Raw genomic sequence first — 11,749 nt, forward strand, 5'->3', positions numbered from 1 at the left:
ATGAAAGTTACGTAATCACCATAACACGATATCAGTGCCCTAATTAAGTAAGTAGATATCATTTGTAAAGGCCATCAAATTTATCAAATCAAATTGAACATTATCTCATAGATATATGAGATAATGTTCAATTTATAAATACAGTGACAATAAACATTACTTAATTAATAGTTAAAATGTTCTACCTTGTGTTAGTGAGTGTAATAGGATGTGTTGTGGGAGGCCCATCGTTGGTCAGAACGAGACAAGAAATACAAGCTTTTGAAGCATTTTTAGACAACTCTCGGACAGGTAGGATCTGAAATTCTAAGTCTATGAATTCTTACGTTGTTGAGGCATTATAGTACCTAGTGTGGCCCTTTTGAAGGTTTCAAGTGATTTTGGTCCCCAAATCGTGATAATAAAGTTTAGATTATTTTAGTATGAACGCCGTAGCGACGTGCGCCGCTGCTTTCTCGACGTCATTAAATTTAAACGTAATACTTAGTTGAATGCTCCTATTACTTACCACCGGTTTCTTAGGTGCATTTAGCGGTAGTTTATCTATTCAATAGCGTTAAAACTCATATAAAAAAAACTCAATTGAATAGATAAACCGCTAAATGTACTCAGAAACCGGGGGTTAGAGAGTTTAGGTTGTCCCGTGGTAAGCCGAAAAACTCAATGCTCTGTCTTGGATAGAAGGTATGACGTTTAATGTCAGATACCTCGCGAAAAAATAACATCATGGACACATAAAATAATTTCAGTACATACTTACTATTAACTCTTGTTAGACAATGGCGTCTTCCTAGAAGCTCGTATGCTCGCGAACCCCTTAGCAAGTGAATGGGAGAACAGCGGCAAGTTCCAAGGAGACATCCTGCTGGATGAGGAGCAGGTGCAGGACCTGGTGCGTCAGTTCGCTACTGGAACAAATGCTTATATATGGCCAAACACCACCTGGCCTCATAATACTATTGTGTATGAAATTGCGCCAGAATTTGGTAAGTTCTATCAAGAGTCTTGATTAGGTATTCTAGATAATGTCTATAGATGTGGGCCTGTAGTGTTTAAATAACACGCAATAATCTCACCTTACTACCTATCGATAAAATCGCGCAAGATCAATAAAATTAGTTTTCATACCTGCAACATAAATAATATACATTTCGTCCCATTGAGTTGGTCTCCTCCTCGAGGCTTGAAGTCAGTCTTTCTGTGATCAGGTTTTAGTGCTATAATTTATCTATCAATCTACTTAGGTTTAAAATTGAGATATTCCATAATGTTAATACTTTCAGATAAAGCTCAAGAGGCAGCCATTTTAGACGGTATTAAGGATGTAGAGAAAAACACATGTATTAAATTCCGACGCCGAAAACCGGCTGATACCAACTATGTCAGAGTTACAGTAAGTACGCTTTAGCTAATCATTAAAATTATTACTTATTTAGAAATTATTGCATTGTGCTATGAAGATAGTTAATGTCATGAGAATTGCATGCATGAGAATTCTATAAAACAGTTCATGAAGTAATCTTGAGGCCTGCTCTTTTCTTATTTCGGGTAACGAAAGGAGACCTGTCTCCTGTAACAAGACTATTACATATAGAGTACCTTCATTTATTGGAGCTAGTAATTAAATGATCGTTTTGGACGAAAAATGTTTAACCTACGCCAAGGACGATACTGCCAAAATAATAATTATAGGTAGAAAAAGTACATAGGTAGGTCCAATTTTATTATTGCAGATGTTTTATGAACGATAGATAAAGATATTTTTGGGTATCGTATAAGTAGTTATTATTACACCTACTCATCATCAAAACCGTTCGATTTCCTATGAAAAATTCTAAATGTAACGTAGGTACAATCATTCTTATACTCAGTTTTATAGCTTAACTATTGATTTAATTTTATGGCCGTTATAAATTGTATAGGTTTTTGTTATCACGGTGACTATTGCCAAAATATTGCGTTTTGCACTCATAAATTAAATCGCCTGATTGATAGGACAAGTTTAAAGTAGGTTCAAGAAACACTGAGAAATAGGATTACCTAGGTACGAATTTTATAAACGTTGTAAGGAAGTTAGGTTAACGATTTAGTGGTTTAATAACACGAAATCCAACAGACGCCTACTTATTTAAAAATCCCCGGCGAATCAGTTGTGGTATAAGTGAAAATACTTATTGCTTAAACAATTTATGGGTACGATATGAAATTACGCAATCGTAAGCTTCATTTTTAATATCCACCCCATTCTCCCAATAGTCTGTTAGTGAAATGGTTTCAGCTTCAGCTTCAGCTCTGCGTAATAATGAAAAACTGAGAGCGTAAGGTATTAAAGTTCCGAGGGGTTAAACTATAGAAAACAGAAATGAATATGTTCAAGAGTAAATAATGTAAGTAAATAATAAGATATGCTAAGGACCCAACCCGCACAGGACCGAGGCGGAGAACTTAAGGTATAACTCATCTCTCATTCCGAGATGTGAGTTGAGAGACAGTTTGTTGACATTATGTTTTGATAATTTCTGGTTTGACATCAACAATATCCAGGCTAACCCCAGCGGCTGTTTCGCCTCAGTCGGCTACTGGGCGCCTCGAGGGGTCCACTCGTTCAACTTAGCTCGGAACACCCCTGGCTTCGGCTGCTTCAGGCACAACACAATCATCCACGAGTGGCTGCACGTCATCGGCTTCCAGCACATGCAGTCTACTCATAACAGAGACGACTATGTCAACGTGATGTGGGATAATATACTAGCAGGTGGGTTCTGTATGCTTGCAAGAATGTTTTTCCGTTTTGTTAAGTAAGAGAGTCATATTCTGTTCCATAAATTCGACGTCGGTTTCATCACAATTCATGTTGGCTGGATATTTTATTTAGTTAGTTATATAATAACTATGTGTAGCAAAATTACTTAAATATTAATAAGTTAAGGATTTTAAAATAATGTGTATTAGTTAGTCATAAGTTCTATTAAGAACCTTATTGATTTTTAGCCTAAGTCCTATATAGTATTTCTCAATTTTCAAAAATTCTTTGACCTATTTCTAAAGATTGTATAACTAGTAAAATTTCGTACCTACCTACGATAATCTTTATAGTTACTAAGTTACTATGACCTATCAATGACATATTTACTATTACCTCTCGGGATAAGAAGAAAGAAAGTTATTGTAAAAGGGATCATAAGTCTTATTGCGATTTAAAACATCAAACGTTGCGACGAACGCCGCCTACAACAATGGCATATCGGCTTAAGTCATACACATTAATAGAGATTATAGGATTACATATAATAAATAAACATAATCTTAGTATTGCGTCAACAATTTTATAAATGAAACAACAAGAAAACACACATACAAAATCAACCTTATCCCATTCATTTTAAGACACAGTTTCATCTACGGCTCTTACATTTTCGACGCCAAATCTTTAATGAAATTTATTGCTTTTCTATTACAGGTACAGAACACAATTTTATGAGGTACTCAGCGAATACAGTGGATAACCTGGGACTGCCGTATGAGTACGACAGTGTCATGCATTATAGTCGAGTTGGCTTTAGTAAAAATGGAGAAGCAACTCTTTTGCCGATTTATGTAAGTTATTTGAGTATTAGAAGAACTTTCAATTACGTATTTTTTTCTGGCCCGTAGTAGATTTGGTTGCCAATTGCTCTACATAGCTCTTAAAAATGAACTCGAGGGACTAATAAACAATTTTGTCGTGAACTACACATAAACGAATTATAGTTGAACTATTCTTTGAAATGTTATGTAACGTAATATGTAATTTAGGAGCTGTATACCTACCGTTTGCGTAGAGTTCCTAGAGGCTGACGTTGGATAGATCTTGCAAAGTCACTAAATAAGTTGTTTTTATTCTTCAGGATGACAAAGGTTTGATGGGTCAACGGAATTACGTGACGAAGAATGACTGGCTGAGGGTCAACAGACATTACAACTGCGCTGGAGCTTGGGACTAACTGTCATTGGCTGATACGACAAACAAAGAAGAAAGGGACTGATATCTTTTATTTAAGTACCTACTTTACGTCTGTAACTAGTACTATAAAAGAGATAAATAAAATCTTAAAATAATTATGAAAATATGAAATGTTAATTTTTTTGACCTTAGCTTATTGGGGTCGCCACCTTGTCCCCCGGCCGCCATCTTGGAAAAAGAGGCCGGGGGACAAGAATGTCGACCCGACAAACTTGTCTTAAGCTCTTTCTGACTCTACCTACACATAAAAATTGCGTCCTCTGAAAAACGCAACCCTAAATGTAACTTTTCAATGGACTATAATAAATTGGAAAAAAAAAAAAAATAGATGAAAAGACTTCCTCTTTTAGTTATATCTACCCTTGTTGTGTAATATTTATTTGATCAAGTAATAAATCTTGATCAATGTGGGTTAAATTAGTATCTAATATCTAATCGATTAATTTTGCATCGATGATCTACGAAATTGAAATGACATAATCTAATTAGGACATGTCCAACAGCAAAAAGGATATAACTATCAGCTTTTTCTGTTGTTCAGTAAATTGTAGCCTTTTATATTATTTAAAACAAAACAAAGTGTTTTGTTATTGTAAACAAAATGTTCTGATTAATTAGAAATTAACAATGGATTGAGTAAGCACTCGTTAACGTTATCAATGTAATCATGATAATGATCTTGATTAAATTGAGCAGATAAATGCATTTTCAAACAGCAGACTAGATAACTAAGAACTAATTGTAGGTCAGTAGCGCTAATTAAGCGCTAATTACTAATACTAATAATAATGTCGTCCTAGCCGATATTCGGCTACGGCGGCCAGTTTCATTGATACCAGCCAACTGTGCAGGACTTTGTTTATAGTGTCCAATTGTGAGCACAATACACAGGTACAATCTCTACTTCTTTACTCTCATAGTTTGGTGGGACGGCAAAACGACACAACCAGTGAGAGGTCCGCCGCAGGACCGACGGCTTTACATGTTCTCCGTACTCCGAGGTACGGAGGTCTACGATCTCGAGTTCCTAAGACCGGGCAGTTTCGGAGATATTCTTAACATAAAATTTTGAAAAGGACTTCTTAAATAACCCCATAAGCATAAGCCCCACCTAGGATTCAAACCCGAGACCTCTTCCGTTGCGGTCGTATTCCGACCGAAATCAATTTAAGAAAATTTGTAAGTACATACTACTACATACCTACAAATAAAAAATATTTTATTGATGGTATTAAAATATTAACTGCCTAATTTTCATGGTTCATGAGATACAACCTGGTGACAGACAGATGGACAGCAAAGTCTTATTAACAGTGTTCCCGTTTTACTCATTGGGTACTGTGTAACCCTAAAAAATCATAAGGAGCTTAAGCGGCTACCTATTCTTCCGTCAATAACATCTGAAAGACAAAATCACACTTAATCAAAGTTTGAGTGGTAAGAAGCGAATCTTGAAAAGAATGTTGTTACTAGCATGAAGTAGCAAAAAAAGCTGTTAGTTACCTGTTTAATCTAAATTACAAAACATAGTATATCACCCTGGCAATATTAGGAAATAGTGACAAAATCATTCATAGCAGCATTTCTTTGTAAAGGGGTCTATAAAAATGATTCAACGCTTACTAAGAAGATGACAATCGTTACATGCGTGTCTAATCATAGGTTTTTACTGCCTTCCTTCCTATCTATAAAAAATACTCATTTCAATCAATCACTTGAATTTTTTTGTAATTTTGTTGTCACAATAAAAATACAGATCCTAAATACTTAGTAGCTATATGTTCGATCTGTAGATTATATAGACTGGGTAACGGATATACCTTACATGAATGAACAAAATATGCTGCAAAAAATCTGCACGAACGGAGTCGCGAACAAAAGTTAGTCCTATCATAATAGTAGAATAATAATTCTGATAGTATTTCTGATACTCATAATCAATCGTCATAATTTCTATAGGATACGGCGCTATACTTATATCCTAAGGCTCAAATCGGCCGTAAGCAAATGTCGTCAGTGCCAGCTAACAACCATGAATAAGAACTTACTACTTGAGTCAATACTACTCACTTCAAACACGATACAATCACTTATAATCAGCTATTTCATATTAAACAAGATTTGTGAAGTGTTATAGTAAAGTATATTGCAATAATATCTAATTACGTGCCGCAAAACAACAGAAATACGTCGTTAACCTGTCTGTAACCTTAAACAACAAATCTTATTTATAACCGCTCCCATTCTTCAAATATTATTGCCGCAGTTAAAGGAGTCATAGTTCTTTATTGCTTTATATTCTTTATCTATATGTTCTAGATAGTTGTTAGTATATAAAGGTAGTTTTAAGGGTGGTATGTATGTATTAGGTTTGAAGATACAGTCGACATGTTCCGTGTCTCAGTATTGTTCGTGGTTGTTGTGTTGGGTCTGGCGGCCGCCGGCCCGGCCGTGATGAGGAGTAAGAAAGATATCCAAGATTTCATCAACTATTTGGATAGTGTGAGAAAAGGTATGTGAATTTCATAATACTCAGTTTTTGAACTTCTTTTCCTAGAAATTGTTTTTGAAGGTTTTAGTTCTTTTGGTATTAATAAAGTCCGTTAAATTCAAAAGTGCTGAAAATTGTAATGTCAATTCAGCGTTAAGTAAAGAAAATAATAATAGAAAACAAGCAACGTTAGTTTTTAAGACATTAGAATTACGATAGAAAGGTCTTAGGTTTGGATATTATACAAGTCATAAACAGACCGGAACATATTCTCAACACCAATTACAATAAATCTACTCAAATAATTTTGAAACTCTCACAGTCAAGATTACAATTATTTCTAACAACTCTATATACTTTTATACTTACTTCTAGGCACCTCATACTTTATCTTCTTTCCAGGCAATGGCGAGAACTACCTCGCCTTAGCACAAAGCAGGATGTCATCGTTAGCCAACGTCGAGGAGCTGAGCGGACGCTTCCAAGGCGACATAGTCCTGGACGACGTGGACTATGAGAGCATGATACAAGAGTACTCTGTCGGCCGCAGCGCTTACACCACGTCTAGTATCACCACTTGGCCTGATAACACTGTTGTGTTCGAGTTCGGCGATGGCGAGTTTGGTAAGTATTACCTAGGTACCTACCTAGGTAGATTTAATTTCAAAAAGCTGTTTTTTTAAGTCATTTTTGTGAAGTTAAGTCAAAATTTGTATTAAGTGTTTTCTTTTTAGGTTAAAGACCCCTTAGAATATGTATATTAAGATTGATAAGTGAAACATATTTTAATTCCAGTTTTCTACATGCCTATGTAAAACTTTAGGCATTTCACAACAGTCTACGAGAAATATAGTCGATTGAAAGAACGTTAGATAACGTTAATAAGGTTATAAAAATGACTTCCGGACACTTCGAATATTGAAATGCCGTCTTTTGTATTGCACAATCTAATAAAATAAAAATATATAAAAAAATAACATATAAAAAACTGATCCAAATACTGGTAAAGTAATTCAAAATGAGTCCAAAATATTCAAACATTACAAAGATTGTTTACACATATACTTAATACCTAAATATTGTTTTATATTTTTACAACCGCTGGTTTATAACTGTCCAATTAAGATAATCTTTACATAGAGGTATATTTAGAATAACAGTGACTATCTAGACTAGAATAATCAAAATGAATTGCGATTGAAAACGCGAACTTACGAAACACAGACATTACCGAAACCTCAAAAATGGAGGTAGAGAAGGAAATTTAAAGCTATAATGTTGAGACGTAAAATCAACGGTACACCATGCCTTGTTCTTGCAATGCATTGTCCCCATAAAGTAAAAAAAATGGAAATAGACGTTGAAAACATACTCGTATACCATTTCCATTAACCTGACTTTGAAATCTTAGTCTGGCATCAAATTAAGATAAACTGTCTTTATAACTAAGTTAGTTATCAAATTAAGAAACATTTTAGGCTCCTAACTCATAAATTCGTAATCTAAAAATCCAGACAAAAATATTATGTTCAGGAACAATTGGGTCACTGAACTGCCTGAACTTCAAACGAGGTCTCCCAAGTTCAATATACGAAATACCTTTAAAACAAAATTTATTGCATCAATTATGATAAAATACTATGATTTGGGCAATAGCAGGTAGTAAAACATATCTTTATTGCCGTTGATTCATATTGAACTTAAAGAATAATCTAGAAAATAAATACCGAATATTCAATAATCGAATGCGATTTGGGATTAATTGATAAGGATTAGGATATTCGCAATTAAGGTTTTAGAAACAAATTCCGTGTGGAAAATGAAGTCTTTGGTTGGAAATATACATTTTGTTTCATGATTTTGAATCAAACACGACGTTGTAAGAGCATTATGGCAGGAAAATCCTTTTTTTAGCTTTAACAATGGAAACAGTTAAACTAAAATAAATTAAAAAGAAGTATTTATTTACATTCAACATCATTATATTATTCTAATAAATATTTCCTAACGTTCGGTTATAACAACGATTGTTTAGAGATTAGATATCAGAATTATTTCATTGTCGAGAGTACTTTCCGTCAATAAGTGCGAAAATAAATACCAAAGAACCATACCTAGATAAAATTCTTTATAGTTTTCATAATAACGTTACAATTAATAATTCATACAGCACTTGTTCGCGTAGGCCTAAAATAGTATGTACTTAAATGATAACAGCATCTGAATTGTACCAGAAAAAATATATTTTTTTATTCTATAAGTAAATAAAAAGTTAAGCCTACAGATACTTTTCACAACTGGACAGACAATCTTTGGAAATAATCAAAAGTTTTTACAGAATACTCTGGGTTTTCCATACATTAAAAAGATTATCATGCATTAGGAACAATAATCTATGTACTTGTTATATTTACAGATGCACTCCAGCAGGCCGCCATCTGGGAGGGTATCAGAGACATTGAGGCACACACCTGCATCAAGTTCCGTTACCGAGAACCTACCGACTTTGTGTACGCTAGACTCACCGTAAGTAATACCTATATACGTATATCTCAATTTCCCTTACTGCTTTTAAACTTCGGGAGTACAAAATACATCCGGTTCATTAATTCATCAATTAGGCATCTTCTTACGCCAAAAACTATGACCAGACCCCATATATACGTTTAAAAAAATAACCGAAAGGAATTCAATCCCATTGCCTACCTTAATAATAGAACTTCGAAATCAGAAGACCTATAACGCTGCCGCGTCATTGTAGTCGACATTATATTATTATATAGTATTACTAGCTGACCCGGCAAACGTTGTTTTGCCATAAAAATTAAAGAAAAAAACATTGTCTAGCGGACAAAATTGTGAATCTAAACCATTATCAGATCCCCTTGAACACACACAAAAAAAATCATCAAAATCGGTCCAGTCGTTTAAGGGAAGTTCAGTGACATACACACTTACAGAAGAATTATATATATAAAGATAGTTATAGTCATTATATTTTAAAGTCACATTCGTATAAAATTATGCACTTGCAATATAATAAATTAAGATAATCATTTACAGTGTCACTGTAATAAATTTTCGCGTCGGTGATTCAGCGATTGATAGAAAATCTGTTATTATCAAACAAAAGCTTATGAGGATCAAAGTATTTCGTAAAGCCTATCAATATAAATAATGACTTAATATTTATCCAATAAGTATACGGATAAATTCTATAATCTTGACTGTAGCTTTTCTAGCTGAAGATTTAACAGCTTTCATTACAATCAATGTTTTAAACCAATTGGACTATATTATATCCTGAGTTTTTCCGTTCACAATTATACAGTAAACTAGAGGCCGCCCGCGACTTCGTCCTCGTGGAAACCCTTCCCGTAAGTTCCGATCCCTCGGGAATTCCGGGAATAAAAGTAGCTATGTGTTATTATGGGTCTTCAGCTAACTAACAAATTCCATCGTAATCGGTTCAGTAGTATTTGCTAGCAAGAATAACAAACATCCTTAAATCCGCACAGACTTTCGCATTTATAATATTAGTAGGACTAACATATGGTTACTTTATTGTTTTCTCCAGGGTGTGACCGACGGATGCTACGCGCACATCGGCTACAGAATCTCTCGAGGTGCGCACACCATGAACCTGGGCCGCAACACCGTCGGCGTCGGGTGTTTCCGCCACGCCACGATCGTTCACGAGTTCATGCACATCCTCGGCTTTATACACATGCACGCTACTTCTGATAGAGATGACTATGTTCATATTGCTGAAGAAAATGTTAAGAGTGGTAAGAGAATCTATGAAGTTTTCAATAATATGCCAGAATTGCTCTAGATCTTTTTGAGATATTCTAGTCCTTAAATCATTCTTAGTATCAACAAAATTGCGGTGAAGAGCCGTTATGAGATATCATTTTTAGCCGACTTCAACAGAAAGGAGGACGCTCTCAATTCGACCATTTTTTTTAACTGTCAGTGCTTCAACCAAATGCTGTGTTACACCTTTCAAGATTTGCAGTAGACTAACTTCGACTCAATGTAGAGTCCTTTAGCGAACTTTTAGTCTGATACTAATTATTTTGTTTATCCATGTTATATTGATATTTTTCAGGCAGTGAACACAACTTCGACGTTTACACTGCGTCAAGAATAAACAACTACGATGTAGACTATGACTATGTCAGTGTGATGCACTACGGACCTACCTCATACACCAAGAATGGATTACCGACTATTATTCCCTTGAAGGTTTGTACTTCATGTTCTTAGAAAACAAAAGATCATTTTACTTTTCAACTTTTGTGTTTCAAGATTATCTATATTATGCATTAATAATCCCCATGTAATATTAGAATATTATATGATTATTAATGCATGTAACTTCTTTTGCTTGATTTTCAACTAAGATCCAAAGCAAGCAATATTAGTTAGATTCTGACGGCTACGTCGCAATTTAACTTAAATTGTTTTGTTTTTTAAATCAAAAGTTTGTTTTTATATTGTTGTTGTTATATTTAAAAAGGCAATTTATTAGTGCGGGAACTCCGCACTAATAATTGCTCTTGTGTCGCCGAGACTTTTACAAACATACACAAAAGTAATTGTTCCGTGTGGGAATGAAACGCACGACTTCCCGACCCAATGGTAGTTGCGTGGCGATCACCTTAACCACCGCGCCCCGGAGGTAGACAAATGTGGTTACGCGGTTTTTACTATGTATTTTATTCACACTGACCTTTTACAGAACTTCACCGGAACAATGGGACAGCGCGAGTACATAACTGAAAAAGACTGGCTACGCATGAACCGACACTACAACTGCCCCGGCGCATTTAACTAAAATAATCAAATAACAAGCACTTTGTACATAGATTTACTGTTGATTTTGTTGAAAATGTATATACTGTAATATAAGATGTTTTATAAATGAGCTAGTTTCATTAATCCCTGTTATTATAATGACACTTTATTACAGCGTACTTGAGTATAAGTATCCTTATTAAGAAGTTAGCAAAAAAACTTGCACAAAAAATCAGCTCCCGTCCGAGCAGTTCGGTTACAAGCAAAAGAAAAGACTAATAAGATATTATTTACAAAACATACAAGCTTACTTTTTGTAAGTGGTCCCGAGGGGCAGCGGCGACCTACATGTTGTTGGGAACACATGACGCTGCGTCTGCGCTTTGATCTCCGACGAATCATGCGCAAGCGCCGCAGCCGCTGTCGCACTAAATTTTGTCAGGACAAATTTCGAC

At 34.9% G+C, this 11,749-nt stretch overlaps 1 protein-coding gene across 1 annotated transcript; it reads left to right on the forward strand.

Annotated features, from left to right (window-relative positions):
- Positions 1 to 151: 151 nt before the first annotated feature.
- On the forward strand, positions 152 to 11,409 carry LOC142986384 (uncharacterized). The gene is made up of 13 exons (XM_076134866.1): positions 152 to 291; positions 777 to 986; positions 1,284 to 1,393; positions 2,545 to 2,755; positions 3,461 to 3,597; positions 3,888 to 3,971; positions 5,963 to 6,002; positions 6,354 to 6,515; positions 6,897 to 7,118; positions 8,911 to 9,020; positions 10,072 to 10,282; positions 10,606 to 10,742; positions 11,239 to 11,409. The coding sequence occupies exons 1-13, from the start codon at positions 177 to 179 to the stop codon at positions 11,332 to 11,334; spliced, it is 1,845 nt and encodes a 614-aa protein (XP_075990981.1). The 5' UTR covers positions 152 to 176; the 3' UTR covers positions 11,335 to 11,409.
- The last annotated feature ends 340 nt before the right edge of the window (positions 11,410 to 11,749 follow it).

The sequence above is a fragment of the Anticarsia gemmatalis genome, chromosome 2 (genome assembly GCF_050436995.1).
Source record: "Anticarsia gemmatalis isolate Benzon Research Colony breed Stoneville strain chromosome 2, ilAntGemm2 primary, whole genome shotgun sequence".
In the NCBI taxonomy this organism is placed as follows: domain Eukaryota; kingdom Metazoa; phylum Arthropoda; class Insecta; order Lepidoptera; family Erebidae; genus Anticarsia; species Anticarsia gemmatalis.

What these genes read in the sequence shown, in the direction of transcription:
- LOC142986384 (XM_076134866.1), top strand. Translation starts at nt 177, where the DNA reads ATGTTCTACCTTGTGTTAGTGAGTGTAATAGGATGTGTTGTGGGAGGC. An exon ending in TTTAGACAACTCTCGGACAG is followed by an intron (nt 292 to 776) that starts GTAGGATCTGAA and finishes AACTCTTGTTAG; the next exon opens with ACAATGGCGTCTTCCTAGAA. An exon ending in TTGTGTACGCTAGACTCACC is followed by an intron (nt 9,021 to 10,071) that starts GTAAGTAATACC and finishes TGTTTTCTCCAG; the next exon opens with GGTGTGACCGACGGATGCTA.